The sequence below is a fragment of the Camelus bactrianus genome, chromosome 12 (assembly GCF_048773025.1).
Source record: "Camelus bactrianus isolate YW-2024 breed Bactrian camel chromosome 12, ASM4877302v1, whole genome shotgun sequence".
Classification (NCBI taxonomy): domain Eukaryota; kingdom Metazoa; phylum Chordata; class Mammalia; order Artiodactyla; family Camelidae; genus Camelus; species Camelus bactrianus.
Genome location: NC_133550.1, coordinates 65,778,203 through 65,796,666, shown reverse-complemented (window position 1 = coordinate 65,796,666; position 18,464 = coordinate 65,778,203). Strand labels below are relative to the sequence as shown.

Sequence of the window (18,464 nt, the reverse complement as noted above, 5' to 3'; positions counted from 1 at the left end):
GCTGTGAGGGAAGGAAAGCAAAACTGTGGCTCCTTGCAAAGGATGCAGAGACAAGGAAAAGCGCTTTAAAAATCACATGTATTATGAATTATTTTCTGACGATAGTAATACATAGAAATTTAACAAAAAATATAATCATGAATAATGGCATGATGGAAAGCGCTGTGTTTTGGCACAGATTCTTTCCGTCTCTGTTCTATAGGTGTGCACGCTCACACATTTTATTCGCTTAACAAGACTGGGCTCATGCTTTGCATCAAGTTTTGCTGTCTGTTTACCAAATAGACTGCTGCTCCCTGGCATTCAGTAGACTGCACTCTGAGCATTGCTGATAGCGGAGTATTCCAAAGATCCGGCCTTGGTCGGGGGGTGGGGATGTGGGGGGGTGACTTCTGGGCCCAGCCAAAGAGGAGGAGTCGGGGTAGCATTTAAGGCACAGGTGGGAGGAGAGCCTTGGCCATTTCTTGAGAAAGTACCAGACTTCCTTGTCTTCATGCACATTTTTTAAAAATTGTAAAACATGCTCATTATAAGAAGGTTGAATAATTGCAAAAAGTAGTAAGAAAATAAGTCCTGTGAAAGCCTATCAGCCGTTTAACATACTTCTTTCCTTGTAACGATCACAGAACCAAGGTACAGTGTCTGTCTAAACGGAAATACACGGGTTATTGCGAAATACTGCTGAAGTGCGTTGTGTGTGTTTAGGCCTATGCTGTGGTTCTGACAGCAAAGGCAGTTGGGAAACCTGAGAGTCTGGCGCCAGGGCAGGCATGAGGGTGTGTCACCGGGAGTCCAGGTGGGTGTCAGGCACGTGTGGCCTCCCCCACTGAGGCCAGCTCTTTGTTTTGTGGCCAAGTGGCTGGGCGAGTCCCCCGCCCACCCCCCTCGCCTCACCTGGGGAGCAAGCACTACCACAACAGGAGGCCCCCGGAAACGCAAGGAGACGGCCAGGAGCCCCCGAGCGGGGCTCCTCTGCACTGTGTGATGACCCTGTATTTTCACAAGCACTCCCTGCCTTCTAGGTGTTCACGTAGAGTCTAGACCCAGAACCACCTTCCCCTCTAAAGGGGACGCCCTCGCAGTGGGGTGCTTTGCCTGAACCTGCCTGTTCTTCGACTCCAGGACATCTCCAAGATGTGGGCGAGAGTTGCAGCTTTCTGTGCCAACGTTTGGGATTTTGAGCTTATCGCTGTTTATTTGCTTTGGGTTATCCTCGAATGCATAAATAAGAAAAACAGACACACACAGTTCACCTGCGGTCACACTGCGCTGTGCTTGCCCACAGAGTACCGCACCGGAGAGGAGGTGGGTCCCGCCTCCTGCTCGACTCCATTCAAGCTGTGGGGGCATGGACGACAGGGAGAAGGCCAGTTGAGGACCTGGGGGTGCCATCTTCTGTGCTGGATTTTTTTTAAAGGCTTATTCCATTCACATCTCACTGATTCCCATAATACATAATTCAACAGATAAAATTTCCTTCTATTTTATGTAAAACTCTTTATCACATATTTAGGTGTAAAAGATGTCCTAGAATATAAATAAGTTCCTGTCTTTCAATGACCCCTGGCCAGGGGTGTCCTTGGGAGGATGGCACCCCCCTTGCCCTGCACTGACTGCTTCCTATACAGAGAGATGGGATCACACTTTTCTCTTCCTTCCAACCCCCAAGATGCACAAAGGACAGCCCAGCCCCCAGCCACAAGGTCCCCCCAGCCCAAACTCTGGCCATTTAGGAACTTTCACCGGGACAGCTGAGCAGGCTGAAAGGCGAGTTGGTGGCGGACCCTCCATGCTGGTCTTCCTCATGCAGTTTCCCAACCGTTGGAGCCCACCTCCGATGCATACACATTAGGCTTCCTTAAGCCCTGGACCACCTCCTACACCCTACACCCAAAGTGGCATCCCAGCTATTTGTGAAACAAATATATTGCTTTTGGTTTCAATAAATTCATCACAGAGGCCATTTTCTATATATCACAGAGGTCAGCTTCGGCCTCTGCTGGACAGTCCACAGGGCGGGCGTCTGGGTCCTAGGAGGAGCACAGAGGCCAGGGGTGCCCATCATGTTCTGGTTTGTGGCAGTCAGGCTGTTGGTCCCTCGCTGGTGTTTGGGATCTGAAACAGATGAATTCTAAGTCAGCCACTGACCTGCTGCCCTGAAGTCTTCAGTGTCAGGGAGGACGAATGGACACTGCCAGGGATGCCAAGCACACCGCCACATGCTTTGGGACCTGCGGGGTGGCCCAGCCCCAGACCACAACTGCCTCAGCCCCCAGGGCTGCTGTCACCATCCCGGGCCTCCAAAACCTGTGGCCCTCCCAGCCACCTGGACACCTTGCACTGGCTATTCACGGGCACAGAGGAGCCCATCCGTTTCCTCCACACAAACCAGCTCACCTGCCAGGGCGCGCTACTGCAGCCCGCACGGCCGTCCCCCAGGCCGCCGCCTCCTGCCCCACTCCCTGGAGGATGGGCAGGCACCAGGGCTCACAACCGACACCTCCTTTTGGCCCAGAGCCTCTGGACGCCTCTCAGTCCTAAAGCATCTCTTGAGAGCAAGACCTGCTCCTTGCTGGGCCAGCGCAGCTGCCCCCTCACGGGTGACCCCGCCGCCTCCACGTGGCCACTTCCCAGTGCACACTGGGTCCTTCCACAGCCTGCTTTAAACCCTTCCATGTCTGCTGACAGCACTAACAGCTGTGGCCTTGTCTCCCGAGTGCCCCCACGTGTCTGGTAATGTGCTAGGGGCTCCCCAAAGCCTCATGGACGCCCCGTGAGGAGAGGAGCACCCCCCCCCAACGAACGGGAGGAGGCCGAGACCCACGATGTTCAGGGTAAGGTCCAGCCCTTGTGACTGGAACAAGGCTCTGCTTGCTGAGTTAGTTTTCAGAACCCCGAAAGTAGCAGCAGCATCCAGACCATGGGAAGCACACAGATTGCCGAGTTCCTTCCCGAGGGACTGTGGTTCAGCAAGTCTGAGGTTAGACGGGAATCTGCATTAACAGGCACCTCGCCCCCAATTGGGGCCCCACCTCTCCATGCCCCACCCACTCCCTGTGCTGCCGGCATCCCCAGCTACTTCCCCTAGGCAACCAGTGCTCTCTGACGCTCGCTGACCTGCACCTGTAGGGACCTGCCCTTCCTCTGCTTCATCGTCCAGCTCTCTCTTCCGCCATCAAAACTGGGCTCAGTGGACACGCCTCCTCGCCCCTCCCCGGGCTTCACCGTGCCCTGTGCAGCTAAGTCTTGACTATCTTTCAGCAGAGGCACTGGCACCTCTGATTGGCTCAGCTGTCCCTGGTAAGACAGTGTCCCCTGTGATACAGGATAAACTCCTTGCCACCTACTGGGGCCCAAAGACATTTCTAGAATGGCATGTGAGGCCTGAGCAGATAGGAGGGTGCCTGTGGGACACACACACCCATAGGCACGTTGTTTACCTGGAAGTGGGGAGTAGGTACGCCACCACTCGGGAGCAAACCCGGGACGCCGCCCACTGCAGCCACTGGATGTCGTCAGGCACGTGTGGAAGCCACATCACCAGTCTGGGGGAATAAAACAGAGAGACAAACACATCATGTGAGCACAGAGACGGGCCGAAGCAAAAAGAACAAAACAAAAACCAAACCAAAGGGAGGTATCTTACAACAATACCACCGGGTCCAGGTAAACCACCAGGGTCACTTCTAACCCCAATCTGAGAAATTCCCGAAGACAAGCCTGCCTAAAACCCCTAAGCAAAGGAAGGCCGCTTTTGACTCGGGAAAGCTGAACATAGAAGTAAAAGGAAAAGGCCTTGGTTTTCCAGGATCTGACCCATCTGTGGCCACCGATGCAGAGCATCCTGGGGTCGACATGTCCCGCCCAGCAGCACGTGTGAGCCCAGCAGAGGAAGCAGCTAAGGAGGCCTGACTGCAGCCCTCCACAGGCTCCCAACCCCCCAGCACAAAAGGACCCCACGCCTCGGGCTTCGGGAAATGCAGAAACAGACCTCGATGCAGGGCAAGGCCATGTGGGAGCAGGTGGCTAGTTGAGTAGAGCCAGGAAGGGACCTGGGAAGGTTCATGAAAGCCAGAGAACTGAGCTGGATTTTGAAGGATGGTTTGGACTTTAAAAGATGGACTGAAGGACATACTTGCTAAAAGGAAAGTAAACCCAAAGTGAATCTGAAGAGGGCCGAGGGGAACAATACGCAGAAATAAAGCAGGCACAGACGTTTGCCTCGGATCCCTCCCAGCACAGCATGAATGAACTCCCCAAGTACAAGTGCAGACCTAGAAGAAGGGACAAACCTAGCACAGCAATGAAGAGGAGGTGGGACGGGCTGGGGCTCACCGGTGAGGCACCTTTCGGGGGCGTTCTACACAGACACAAAGTCACCTGAAACACTCACCTCTGGACCACAGCAATCGCAGACTCCATGGGCAGCGTACAGGGCAGCATCATGTAGGACATCACCCTAACAGGGAAGGAGTTGCAGATCTTGCTGATGAACCCATCTTGCTTTCTAACTGCTTCTCTCAGTGCTGAAAATACAATTTAGACATCTTGTCTCCCACCAGCATAAAAATCAGCCTATCTTCCCCACATAGTGCTTGGAATTTCTGTGAAATAGACAGATCCTGGCAGCGGAAAAAGCAGGTTTCACAAATGAGATCAAATGCGGAATGTGCCCAAATAGCCCTTTGATCGCCTACTGGGTCCAGGGTCCTAGTGAACGGCTCTCTTTTAAACTGACTATCTCAGGAGGCTTAACTGCTCAAAACACCCCCTACACCGACTTCAGAAGCTCTGCTTTGCACCTTCAGCTGGATTCCAACTCTTCGGCCTGGAATCTCCTAGCCTTCTACTTCCCCTTTGTAATGGCATCGTGATGCCTCAAATCACATTAACCTGGGCAGCTGCTGGTTAGTGCAACTCCTACGATGTAAGTGCCTCAGGGGCAAGAAATGGGATCCAGTTCATCTTTGAATTTCCCCAAATGTCCCCAAGTGACTGAGAGCTGGATGGTGCACACATCTGTCCATCAGATAGCTGATGACCCAATCAAATGCACCAGCTTCAAAGAAGGTTCAAAACTGTGGTTTGGGGGGAGGGAGAAATTAGGAGGGCCCTTCTAGAGTGAAGGCTTTGAGATGGGTGGACAGGCAGAGAATGGTGTTCTCAAAGAACAGGCCACCCCCAGAGTCCCCCGAAATCCGGTGTGCCTGGACCTTGGGAGCAGAGGGCACTGCAGGTTAACTCAAAGCTCAGCTGGAGTTTGTTTTCCTCTGGCCGTGACCCCCTGGGAAGGGAGACTGAGCCAGGACCCAGGTGGATAGGAGGCCTGTGCTGGGAGGTGGGGGCCCCGGTGGGCCTGCTATGGTTGTTCCACCCCATCTCTTCCCACAGGGCGGCATTACCTCCCTCTAACACACAGGAAAACCACCCTTTCCGCCTCTTGCGGGGTCACAGAGAACAGCCTCCTCTGCTGTCCACCTCCCCTCCCCGGAGAGCCAGCACCTATCAGGAACTTGGGCGACAGGGTCTCCAGGAGGCTCTCATCCCAGTGCAGGATGCCGAGGCACAGGTGGTCCAGCAGCTCGTCTCCCTGGGGCCTCGCCTCCCAGGCGGCCACCCTGGGGGAAGTCTCCAGGCTCACGGGTTCCCCGGGGAGCTCAGGGACTTCCGACTCTCCCAAGGATGCATTCAGGCATGGCTGGGGCCTGACACAGATGCCTCCGAAGGACATGGAAACAAACCCATCAGGTGAATTCAGGCAGCGAGGTCATCACTCACCCACCCACCTGCCCACCAAACCCGGGAAGCGGCAGGCCAGTTACTAGGACAAGGCAGGGATCCCCAAGGGCAGGCATTCCTAGCAGGGAGAAAGCGGGGGCTCTGGTTGTGTGGGCTCTGTGGCCACATGGGATTCATGAGGTTGAAAGAAAAGGATTATAACCCATTTATAATAACTGAACCGCTGGTTAAGTCAGCATTCCAGGCCCTGTGGCAGCTGTTCAATTGCTACCATCATTATCGTCTCCGCTTTTCAACTGAGGACTCAGAAGCACAGAGAGGTTAAGAAATTCTGCCAAAGCCACACAGCCAGTACGTGGCAGGGCGCGATTCAAATGTAGGTCTGATGTCAAAGGTGGTACCCTTCCATCACACGGCCTTGAAAGAAGCATTAGGTAAGGGAGTTTGTGCACCACTGCCCTAGGTGTCGGTGCGCGGTAGCTGATAGAATGAGTGGTTCCTGCTCAGAATTGGCAGGCTGGCTCGGGGCAGCGGGACAGGTAGTTTCGGATGCCCACAACTGCTTCCTATCTCAGGTTAAAAGACCAGGCATGGCTCTGGGATGCCCACACCTTGCTCCCCAGGTTACACGTCCCAGTTACACTCCCCCAGATCTCTCCAGCCTCTGTTAGACACACAGCTCACCCTCTGGGACTTCATTTTTCCCTTAAGAAAGTTTCAAGGACTCTGTTCCCAGAGCACACCTGTCTCACCCTGACTTGTCCTCTGCAGGAGGCCAGCCTGGCCGAGGGAGGACCTCGCTTAGATCATTAAACCCAAACCCAGCCCCCATGCTGCCAACACCCACCCACATGCCAGTCCTTAGAATGACTGACAATTGCCTGGACATCATTTAATCCAAATGCCTTTGCTACAGATGTGGAAACAGAGGCCCAGGGAGGGGAGATGGCTTATCCAAAGGCACCTAGTAACTTCTATAAGATCTATCACCATTATATATTCCCAGATTGCCCCCCAACTCCACCCCCCATCCAGACTGCTCTTCAGAACCTCGGACTTTGACATCATTGTGCCTCTTGCACAACCACCCAAAAATGCGCCTGGGTATCGCACACCCATACATCACACACAGGGCACACCAGCTTTCCTGCAGAACCCACGGCCCCGCAAGAGCACTGAGCCATGAGCAGAACCCTCTCCTCCCACAGCCACCCTGTCCCCACGGCAGAAGCCAGAGCCCAGGACTTCATCCCTGAGTCTTCCCCCTCCTGAATCTCTGATTGGTCACCCCCAGGTCCTGTTCCCTTGGGCTCCTTCCGCCACCTCTGCTGCCCCGACCCCAGCCAAGCCTACGGCTGCCTTCTTGGCCTCCTGGATGCTGCTCTCACCCTCTCTGCACTGCAGCAAGGGGACCTTCCAGAGCTCTCCTCTGACTGCCCTCACTCCTGGTTCGGCAGCCCTCCACAGCTCCCTATTGCTGTGGGCCCGGCCTTGCCCCTCCACTCTTCACTGATCGCCATTCCTGCCCCTCTCCTCTCTGTCCCCCACCCCCACACCCATTACTCCAGTTACACAAGTTACATTTTCTGGTACCGTTTGGACCAAGCCTGCACCTACGAAACCAACGTCTAGAATGATTCCCAAACCCATGACCGTCACAGCCCAGCCGTCACTCCCCACAGAGGGGGGGGCCTTCAAATACCACAACTGGAAGACCTTCCCCGGCCAGTCTTTCCAAAGGAAGAAATCTCAGGACACACTTTGGCCTAAAACAAGGCCAGAAAATAACCAGGCATGTTCAGCCATGCCTTAGCTATTAAGAGAGTTTTGCCTGGAGTCCCAAAATGACTAGAGGTGTGGACATAGCAGTGTCTCCTAAATCGTTGCCCGACAATCCTAGGGAGGAGGTAGGAAGGCATCAAAAACCGCACTGGCAGAAAGGGAAATGGGACACAGTGTCAGGGATCTTTAGCTAAGACTGAGGAGGGAGGAAGCAGGTGACTGTTTTTCACTCCAGGGACATCTTCAAGCCCAGTTACTCCTCTGTCATACAGAATTTTCCCTCTGCTCCGAACTTCACAACGTTCTGAGTTTGTGGAACCCTAAGAACAGTCTGTTCTAATTTTCAGCAGGTTGCGTCTGAGTACACACGGTGGGTGACTGTGCACGTACCGTGGCTGGAGCCGCCTGGGGGACATGGAAAGACATTAAGGACAACAATGACAAAGTGTCCCACATTTACCAAAGGCTTACACGGGCCAGGCTCCGTGCTGAGACTTCACTGCATCATCGCATGTCACTCCAACAACAGCGCTGTGACCCTGCACTATTATTCAGCCTCGTTTTGCAGTTCAGTCTCAGAGAGGTGAAGAAATGTGTCCCAGGTGGCCCAGCTACCTCGTGTGGGGAAAGGGACTTGATTCCAGGTTTGCCTGCCAGGCAGAGGTATAAAGATTTGGGGTGGCCACTTCATCGCTCCAGGCCTCAGTTGTCCCATCTGTAAATAGGGACAACTCTGTGCCTGTTGCGGGGCCGCTCTGGGGCATGAGTGAGGCTGCAGGTAGCCTGCCTTTGCAACTCGCCCAGCAACGTGAGGACAGCGGTGCTCTTAAAGGGTGAACCGGACGGGCTTCTGAAGTGCCTGCCTGCTCCCTGCTCCGAGACACTGGGGTGTCATGTCTTCTCGCCAACAGTTGTGACCACCTAAACTGTTTCCAGGCATCACCAGATGTTCCGGGGTTGGGGACACAGTCATCTCTGGTTGACAACCGCTGCCCTGGGGGGAGGCTGCCAGGTGCTCCACTACTAGTAACCACACCATCTCCTTGGTCTTGGTCAAAGACAAATTCAGAGGACCAATGCATGAACCAACTTTTAGTATCAAAGGAAAAGAGCCCCAAACACACCTAATGTTGGGTCCACTCTGACATTTTGAGAGCCCAGCTCCTGCAGCCTGGATAAGCCAGCAGGGCTCAAAGGCAGGAACTTGCTCCAGGACAGACAGCTGGGCTGGTGGGCACGGCCCGCACCTGGCTGGAAGCAACTATTCTGACTGCTTCACACGAGGCCCAAGCCCAGAATCCCTGTTTATCTTCCTTCCTTGTTAAACTAGAGGTTTACAATAGTTCAAGGAGAAAAGGATAGCAAACGACTGCCTTCAGCACGTAGACAGGTGAGTGACGCTGCAGAGGGAGGGTGAGCCCTGGGGCTGTGACAGCCGGGATTCAGAGCCCAGCCTGACCTCCCAGGGAGTGGAGCGGGGCCCTTGCCTGCCTCTCCGTCTCCCCCACTGTGAAGTGGGGCAAAGATTTCCTGTCTCACGGGGCTAAGGAGAGAGCTGAGCAAGACACTGGGTGAAGGTGCAGGGCACTGGGTTTTAGAGCCAGCCTCACTCCCCCGTTTACCAAGAGTGCAGACAGAAAGCTCGTGAAAAGGGCATGTCTATGCCCTCCTCCGACCAGCGCCACACCTACCGTTCTCTTCCAAGAACCTGGCCGCGTCTAAATAGCCTTGAAGGCATATTGCTCCAAGCACCTGTGAACAAATCAGGGCAGTTGACTGCAGACTCCAAGCTCCGAGCTTCTGCTGTGTGCACAGCTGCAGCGGGGCTGGGCCCAGCTCTGTGCTCCCCAGGGCTCGGCTCGAACAACCCTGCGTACTCGGACCCCTTGCTGGCACCTCAGCATGATGGGTGCTGGTTTCTGCGGGCTCCCCTGGTCCCAGATGAGTCTCCACCCTAAGAAATCCCGGGGCCTGATCTCCTTGTCCTGAGCCAGTGATAGCTGCTGCTTCTGCTCTTCTGTGTACAAACCAGTCCTGCACAGCCTCCTTTCCCTGCCGATTTCCTCACCACGTGAGGGCGGTGAGGCCCACTAGCCACAACCACCACCAAAAACCAAAAAAGGTTAAATCACCAAATGCAGCCTTAACCACAGCCGCAAATAGGAATCATCAGGGTAATTAAAAAAAAAAAAAAAATCCTGCTGCCCAGGCTGCCTCTTTGAAACAGAAGGAAAAGGGGCAGAGCACAGCCATTCAAGGAATGACACAGCAGTTAACACCAAGATGGCGGAGATTCAACTCCCAGCTGGCCTTGAGGCCCGAGGTGGCAGGAGATTTGACTTCCAGGAGACCTTGAGCTTCATCATACGCTTATCGCAATATATTAACATGGTCAATGGCTCTCCCTCAGGTGCCATCACACTTGCAAGGCTGACCTTGAAAGGTCAAAGAGTGGGCAGTGGCCCAGCTCCTGGGAATCCCAGCCCCCTCCCCAGGGCAGCTGGAATAACCCTCCCACTTGTGAGCATAGCAAGTTACCATAAAAACTAACAACCCTCACACCTCATGGCCTTTCTCTTGCCTTCTGAGACAGCCTGCACTCTGTCTATGGAGTGTGCATCTCTCTGAGTAAATCTACTTTTACTCAACTGTGGCTCGCTCTTTGATTCTTTCCTGCACAAAGCCGAGGACCCACACTTGGTGGGGTGCATCCTAGGGACTCAGCTGAGGCCTGGGACTGGCCCTCCTCTCTCCCCACATTCTTTTTCCTGCATCAGTTTCTTAAGCCATAGCCCTGACGTGGGATCTGAGCAGCAGCACTGTAAATGTCCCCAGGGGATTCCAGTGACCAGAGCAGGCAGCACTGAGCTCCAATTTAATGATGGGGTCTGTTTCTGTTGGTAGGTTCGTTCAGAGAACTGGTGGGTCCCCTGGCAAATAGGGATGCAAAGGAGAACAGCACCCCCAGAACACACAGCTTCTCTTACGTTGAGATCTGGCGGGAACAGCGTCTGGTACAGCAGGTAGGCATTCTCTGAGCAGCAGCGCAGACTCAGCGTGGTGAAGTCCACGTGAAGGAAGTTCGTGGACTTGACTTTAGGGCAGATGCCACTCTCCCCATAGAAGGGGGACACAGTGATGGTCGTTTTGGTATCAAGGAAAGGTAAGATGTCAGTCATTCCTCCATCCACATATCTCTGTTAAGGGGGGTGCGGAAAGGACACACTGTCAGAAGCCTGGTGTTTTCTGTGTGTTTCAGATTATGGGCAGAGGCTTCTCAGAGCCGCAGGTGGACACAGTAGGAGGACAGGGCTTTGGAATCACTCACCAAATCCTTACTGAGCATTTCTGGACCAGGCCAGGGCCACTCAGGGTTGTTACATGCTGTTGTGTAGTTTACGCACTACACAAAAAGTGCCTGGCCAAAAGGCAGACGGAGGCTGGCATCTGGCCCAGGTTGTGGTGGCCAAGTCCTCAGCCCAAGTGGGCACCCGTAGGCGTGCCCATGTAATTCACATCAAGAAACCATTTGCCAGGGACGCTGTGTGCAACGGGGACAGAGTGTAATGTAGACCAGGTCCTACAGGAGACAGATGGTTGGCCACAGGCTTCATTCCAGAGGCCTCTTGCTACTTGAGAAATCTTGGACAAGACACTTAACCTGTGATTCTGTCTCTGTCCACAACTTGGAAGTGAGAACCAGCACTGGAGACTGAAATGACACAGGGACCTGGGGGACTTGGACAGCCCTCAGAAACCGACATCTTATCCCACAACAAGGAGGCATTTGGGGTAAGTACTGTGAGAATCAGTTTTCCTGTATCCATATCCTTAAATAACATTAGTGCCCATGGCCAGGCTGGGGCAGGCAGTCTCTGGTACCGTTTGGACCAAGCCTGCACCTATGAAACCAACGTCTAGAATGATTCCTAAACCCATGACCGTCACAGCCCAGCCGTCACTCCCCACAGAGGGGGGGCCTTCAAATACCACAACTGGAAGACCTTCCCCGGCCAGTCTTTCCAAAGGAAGAAATCTCAGGACACACTTTGGCCTAAAACAAGGCCAGAAAATAACCAGGCATGTTCAGCCATGCCTTAGCTATTAAGAGAGTTTTGCCTGGAGTCCCAAAATGACTAGAGGTGTGGACATAGCAGTGTCTCCTAAATCATTGCCCGACAATCCTAGGGAGGAGGTAGGAAGGCATCAAAAACCGCACTGGCAGAAAGGGAAATGGGACACAGTGTCAGAGATCTTTAGCTAAGACTGAGGAGGGAGGAAGCAGGTGACTGTTTTTCACTCCAGGGACATCTTCAAGCCCAGTTACTCCTCTGTCATACAGAATTTTCCCTCTGCTCCGAACTTCACAACGTTCTGAGTTTGTGGAACCCTAAGAACAGTCTGTTCTAATTTTCAGCAGGTTGCGTCTGAGTACACACGGTGGGTGACTGTGCACGTACCGTGGCTGGAGCCGCCTGGGGGACATGGAAAGACATTAAGGACAACAATGACAAAGTGTCCCACATTTACCAAAGGCTTACACGGGCCAGGCTCCGTGCTGAGACTTCACTGCATCATCGCATGTCACTCCAACAACAGCGCTGTGACCCTGCACTATTATTCAGCCTCGTTTTGCAGTTCAGTCTCAGAGAGGTGAAGAAATGTGTCCCAGGTGGCCCAGCTACCTCGTGTGGGGAAAGGGACTTGATTCCAGGTTTGCCTGCCAGGCAGAGGTATAAAGATTTGGGGTGGCCACTTCATCGCTCCAGGCCTCAGTTGTCCTATCTGTAAATAGGGACAACTCTGTGCCTGTTGCGGGGCCGCTCTGGGGCATGAGTGAGGCTGCAGGTAGCCTGCCTTTGCAACTCGCCCAGCAACGTGAGGACAGCGGTGCTCTTAAAGGGTGAACCGGACGGGCTTCTGAAGTGCCTGCCTGCTCCCTGCTCCGAGACACTGGGGTGTCATGTCTTCTCGCCAACAGTTGTGACCACCTAAACTGTTTCCAGGCATCACCAGATGTTCCGGGGTTGGGGACACAGTCATCTCTGGTTGACAACCGCTGCCTGGGGGGAGGCTGCCAGGTGGTCTACCACAACCCAGCATCTCGTCCAGAGCTTGCAGAACAAGTACCTCAAGTTCTGTTTCTCCACTGGAGGCAGGGCTCACAATTAACCATGTGGGTCTGCAGATTAGTTGAACGTAACCGAACGGCAGCCCTGTTGGCAGCTTCTGCCCAGAGCCACGAGCTAAAAAGGACTGAGTCAGACCCAGAGAGGACTGAAACTCTCATCCCCGAAGAATAAAGCTCTACACTAAGTAAGTAACTGACTCTTAAGCATGTGATACTTTAACCAGCCCACTGGGCACCTATTTCGGTGCTCATGTGAAGATTACATGAACAGCTCACCTTATGGCAGCCAGATAATGATTCTACAGGAAGTTAGTTTTGCTGACCAGGGAGCCTGGAAGTGGGCAGGGAGCGGGGGCAGCTATGGGATCTCTGTCTGAAGCCTGAGGCAAAGGGCTCTGAGTTCAGAGAGAGGTCCTCAGGTCCCAGGGTCCCAGGGTGCCTGAGCCCAGCACCACACAGGTAGGAGTTGTGCACACATGGTTCAAAAAAGGACTTACCACGCCTCTGAAGGAGGGAGGGATGAAGCCAAAGAAGAAAGGAATGAAGGACGAACAAATCAAAGCCTGTGAAGACAAGAGAGAGTGAAACCACAGTTAAGAACAGTCTGCTTTTTTTTTTTTTTTTTTTTTTAAATTCCCCTGGGCCTTTCTAAGCCGCCTCCAAGAGAGAAGAGCAACAAGCCTGAAAATGCTCTACGCGCAGGGACGGTGCTTTAATAAATGGTTCAGTGACGATGAACCAAACTGCACCCTTACTGTTTCAGGCCCAAGTATGTATTATTTGACAGCACTGTCTGCAGACTTCAGCTGCCTGTCCCTGCTGCTGCAAGGCTCACCCCGGGCCACCGCGGCAGGACCAAGAGTCCTGGACTCCCTGACTGAATGGAAAGGGGCCAGATCAGGGCTTGGCAAATATGGATCTTCAGCAGAATCACCTGGAAAGCTTGTCGAACCAGACTCTGCGCCCCACCCCTGAGGGTCTGCCCTTCTAACAAGCTCCCAGGTGATGCAGATTCTGCCGGTCCAGGGACCACACCTGGATCCCACCGTGCAAGAGCATCAAGCAGGTATGATGCTGATGCAGTGGGAGAAAGGACGCGTGTGGGAACATACTGGTGATGGCTGTCTAGAAAAAAGCTTCCGGAAACAAGGGTAAGTGGGAGACGACACTGGTGACTGAGAAGCTGCTGGTGCTACATGCCAGGCTGCTAGCTTGCATAGCCCTGTGTTAAGTGAAGTCATGTCCAAATAAATCTCACAAAGGCACTGGCCAAATGAAGTGGTATTTTGTTATTGCTCCCGGTCTTCTCTGGGCAAATAAGACATGCTGCTACCCTCGGGGGGCTTCACTGGAGGGGTCCTCATGAAGGAACGGGCATCGTTGGGAGGAGGGACACACATGGGAAGAGGTCCCTAGATCAAGAGGTCATGAGCCAAGTCTTGAAGGATGGGGAAATGTGATTTAAAACTGAAACTGTCCTGGAACACTCAGGGTTGGTATATGCCCTGGACTGCACCACGGGATGCACGTGGAGTTTGTGTCACCCTACTGCAGGAAGCAAACCGGCAACGTGGGCAACCAGGTTCTTTTGTATCTTAAGAAACGAATGAGGCAGCTGGCTGACACTAGACAGCCCCCTCTGCGTCACTTTCACAATGAAATGGCTTTCTTACTTGACAACACCCAAATAAGCAAACTGCTTACATCTATGACTTCGTCTTTGGACTGAAAATCAGACACCAGCACATTTTCTCCATCGGACACTCTGGTGAGCGAGATGAACAGCCTGCCGGAGAGGAGCCGGTGCACGTTGTCCGGGAGGTGTCTGTGCAGACTGTCTTGGATGCACTTGATCAGATTGAAGGACGGGGGCAGGATGCTGATGTTCCGGCTCCTGGTGTGCAGGACGAGGTCCTTGAGTATCTGCAGCGTCTGGTCTGGGTGGGTGTGGGGAGGAGGAGACAAACACCCAAAGGAATGGACCACCCTGGAGATGGGCATGCTCTGTGCAAGACCGGAAACCTGAGGGCATGAAAGCTATCAACCTTCCTCCAGGCGGAACCACCTGAGCCCGCAACCCCAGGCGGCTCCTGAGCCCGGGATGTAGCTAGTCCAAACGGAGACGGGTCGGAGACACACCGGCTTCAGTGCGTTAGCATACATACAAAAAAGTAAAAAATCTCATTAATACTGTGTTGTATTGACTAGATGTGAAAATGATACTTTGGCTCTATTGGGATAAGTGAAATTAATTTCATTTAGGTCATTTCCTTTTTCCATGTGGCTACTAGGAAATAGAAACTACCCATATTTCTATTGGTTAGCACTGCTCTAGGCCCTGGCCACAGGAACAGAGCCTCCAGAGGCCCAGGGGAGCCCCCTCCGCACCATCAAGGCCCGAAGCCAGGTGCTCACAGCATCGGAGCGTCAGTACGAGCGGGCCTAATGCTGCAAAGAGCAAGTGCCACATTGGGCGTGAGTTTGAATCCTGCCTCCACCTCTTATTAGCCGAGTGACTGAAATAAGTCACTTCACTGCCTAAGGCTCAGACGGTGTGGGTTTTTTCTTTAAACAACTTTACTGTGGTGCAATTTCTTTTTTTTTTTATTAATTGAGGTATAGTCAGTTTACAAGGTTGTGGGTATAATTTCTGGACAGCAAACTGCACGTATTTCAGATGTACAATTTGATGAATTCTGATAGATGTACACGCCTATGAAACCACCGCCACAATCAAGATAGCTAACATTTCCATCACTCCCCCAGAGGTGCAAATTTTGAACTCCTGATTTATCTCTTCCCACCGCCTTTACCCTCCGATAACCATGAGTCTGTTTGCTGTCTGTGAGACAGACTGTATGTTTGATGTTTCCTTACCTATTTTTGGAGACAGTGAGTATTTGATACACTACAATCGGCAGGTGCTCAACCCAAAGGCAGCACCTAATAACTAATGCCAGAACAACCAGCCTGTCTAGTGGGCCCAGGGCACTCTCACGCTCCGTCCAGCCCCACTCACCGGCCTGGTCCCCCTCCGGCTCATCAGCACTGCCCTGACATGCAGGAGTACCTGTCCCAGCTAGAGACCTGGTCACTCATAAATCCTGGGATGCAGAAGGCCAGACACATATCAGCAGGTCCTGACCCACCTCTGCCTTCCATTCAGCTATCCCTGCACTTGTGGCCCCACTGAGCCCAGGCAGAAGGGACGATGTTTTGCACACAGATGGCTGGTTCTGCCACTCTTTCCTGCCTGGTTTAGAGGCGCTCTCAGGAGTCCTGCCCAGGTCACAGGCCCTGGGATCTGCTCCCTGGTGGTCCCCAAGTGAGACAGGCAGTTAAAGCAGAAACCTGGGGCTCCCAGAACCTGGGGAGCCGCTCTTGCCAAAACCTCCAGACCCACTTTGCAGAGACTGGTGGTCCAGAGCCACTCCCGGTAGGGCACAGCTCCAGGCTGCACCTGTCCTCTGCCTGGTAGCAACCCCTCTACACTGGAGTCAGTGTACATCAGGTGCTGGGGTCAGTGCATTTGAATCCAGTCCCAATTAAACATTTGATCATGTGGATGTCTCCATGTCACAACCTTGGTACATAAGGTTTGGCTTTTAAAGCCCAAGGTGTGTAGACTGGCCATGTGGCCAGTCTGATCCTCCCTAAGGTCATATTTCCTGCCCTTTGCTCTTCCCTTCCTCAATGGGGAAGGCAGCCAGGGTGGCCTCTCCTAATCTCCACCTCTTGATCAGCCCAGGGTCTGCTCACTGATCCTATCCAATGGCAGGGCTGTGCTGATTGGCAGGGGATTCCTGACCACCAGGAACAAAGTCACTTCTGCTGGAAGTGTCCAACACAGTACTCCCTGGGTAGAGCAAAGAGTAAACTGTTAAGGAAGCCCAGATAAACAGAGGCTGATGCTAAAGGTGCATTATGTCCCATCCCAAGGCCTTTGGGTGCCGACAGCTCCATGCTCCCACTTGCTCCAGGCCCTGCCTCCTGGCTCAGAACCCCAGGTCAAGGATGCTAAATAACTCAGGCCAGCTGGCCACCAGCCCCAGTCCCCCCTCCCACAGGCACCCACACGGAGAGATGCTTCATTAGGACGAGATTCATACGCACAGGACTTCATTTCCACTGTACTGAGCAGGGCTGTGGCGGGGGAGAGGGTGGGATGGGGATGCCCAGGGATCCCCTCCAGCCCCCTAGGAAGGGTCTCAAACACCGGGAAAAGAGGTGAGGAGACAACTTTTCTACCTCTCCTCCCCGGTCCTCCCACCACAAACCACCTGTCCCGGACCCCGTTCTACTCCAAACCTGCAAGCTGCCCTCTGCCTGTGAGGCATTCAGCCCCCGGAGGGCTGGGCGGAGATCAAAAGCGCCCAGGGCGGGATGTCTCCAGTCCCTGTAGTCCCCAGCGGGAAGCGGCACCCACCCTGGGACACTGGATAAAGCCCCCTGCTGGTCGGACCCAGAGCAAATCTGCTTCCCTCCGAACTCCGCGTCGCGCTCCCTCGTCCCAGTCGCCCCGAGACGACCTGGAGCTCAGTCCCGGGTTGGAGGGCTTCCTTCAAGCCCGGGACCCAAAAGGAAGCTGGGGAGGGGATCCTCTCGGGGTTCCCACGCTCAGAAGAGCGGTCCACCCGGCGAGCCTCGCTGCCACGCATGGCAACGGAGCTGCCCGGAGCGAGGCGAAAGGGTGCACTGTAGGAGGCAACCGTCTGGGGAAACAGCAGCTGTACCCGCAGCCTGTGTCCAATCCCGGCTCCACCGCGCGCCCCATCCCGCCGGCCCGGACGTACCCACTGGGATCCCGGAGAGGAAGGTGGCGCAGTGCAGCGCCCCGGCCGAGGAACCGAAAAACTTGGGCGCGTTGCGGATCAGGTGCGGGACGCGCTCGCTCAGGCAGTGGGTCACCCCGACGTGGTAGAAGCCTAGGAACCCGCAGCCGGAGAAGGACAGGCTCCAGTCGCGCTCGAGGTCGTACATCGCGGCGGCGGGTCGGGGGTCCCGGGTCCCAGGGCGCAGCTACTCCGCCTCGCGCCCGCTAGCGCTCTCAGCCGGGCCTCCAAGTGCCGCGCAGGTATTCCCGGCGCGACGTCAGCCCCGCCGGCCCCGCCCACCTCGGACCACGCGGCCCAATGGGGGCCCGGGCGCAGGGGAGGGGTGGGCCTGCCCTCGGCGAACGGTAGAGAGAGGTTTTCAGAGAGTTTTCGGTAGTTCAGATGACGGTAGTGGGTGTCCCGGAGCGGAACAGCTCTCTTCCTGTTCCTTTTCACCCCGTAAATCAGGGGAAAAGTAAGAGCTGCCGATTTGGGCATCTAAATAGAAGTTAATGTCTTTGCTTTGATTTCCCGCAGGTTTTTGCGTGATGTCTTCAATTCATGGCAAGTGGAGGAGATTTTTCAGTTAATGATACTGATTCGAAGTTTCCATTTCGAAGTTTCACTTCTAAGTAAAACTTGCGATAACACGCGCTGGGTGCTGGGGGGTGGGGTGGGCCATGCAGGAGGGTGGGGGTCCCGGAGGCTCAGCCCTAGACGATTCTCGGAGCCCTTGTGGAGTGCCTAGGATTCCCTTGACCTCTGTGTCCTGCCTGGAGTTTTTCCACGGCAACGCACGCAGGGAAGTTAGGCATTTGCCCAACATTGCACAGTCAACAACCCATGTTACTTTGCCGTCATGCCCCCTGTTTCATGGACAGAGAAGCCCCCTCCCTTCTCCACCAAGGCCCACGTGGAGTGCAGAGTGCGAATTTTGGGGCCAGGCCTCCCACTTTCTGGGCCTCAGTGTCCTCATCTGTAAAATGATCGGTAGAGTT

At 54.2% G+C, this 18,464-nt stretch overlaps 1 protein-coding gene across 2 annotated transcripts; it reads right to left on the bottom strand.

The window, feature by feature from the left end:
* Positions 1 to 60: 60 nt before the first annotated feature.
* Positions 61 to 18,088, bottom strand: PNPLA3 (patatin like domain 3, 1-acylglycerol-3-phosphate O-acyltransferase). Of its 2 annotated transcripts, XM_010960180.3 has the most exons (9): positions 17,446 to 18,059; positions 14,357 to 14,589; positions 13,150 to 13,215; positions 10,509 to 10,718; positions 9,213 to 9,273; positions 5,503 to 5,718; positions 4,394 to 4,526; positions 3,441 to 3,545; positions 61 to 2,115 (listed from the first exon to the last, which is right to left on the bottom strand). In XM_010960180.3, the coding sequence occupies exons 1-9, from the start codon at positions 17,630 to 17,632 to the stop codon at positions 2,031 to 2,033; spliced, it is 1,296 nt and encodes a 431-aa protein (XP_010958482.2). In that variant the 5' UTR covers positions 17,633 to 18,059; the 3' UTR covers positions 61 to 2,030. The 2 variants fall into 2 exon arrangements, with proteins under 2 accessions (XP_010958482.2, XP_045376535.2); XM_045520579.2 differs by lacking the exon at positions 5,503 to 5,718 and having other exon boundaries at positions 17,446 to 18,088.
* Positions 18,089 to 18,464: the final 376 nt, after the last annotated feature.

What these genes read in the sequence shown, in the direction of transcription:
- PNPLA3 (XM_010960180.3), bottom strand. Translation starts at nt 17,632, where the DNA reads ATGTACGACCTCGAGCGCGACTGGAGCCTGTCCTTCTCCGGCTGCGGG. An exon ending in CCTCTCCGGGATCCCAGTGG is followed by an intron (nt 14,590 to 17,445) that starts GTACGTCCGGGC and finishes ACACCCACCCAG; the next exon opens with ACCAGACGCTGCAGATACTC. An exon ending in GTCGCCCAAGTTCCTGATAG is followed by an intron (nt 4,527 to 5,502) that starts GTGCTGGCTCTC and finishes TTGTATTTTCAG; the next exon opens with CACTGAGAGAAGCAGTTAGA.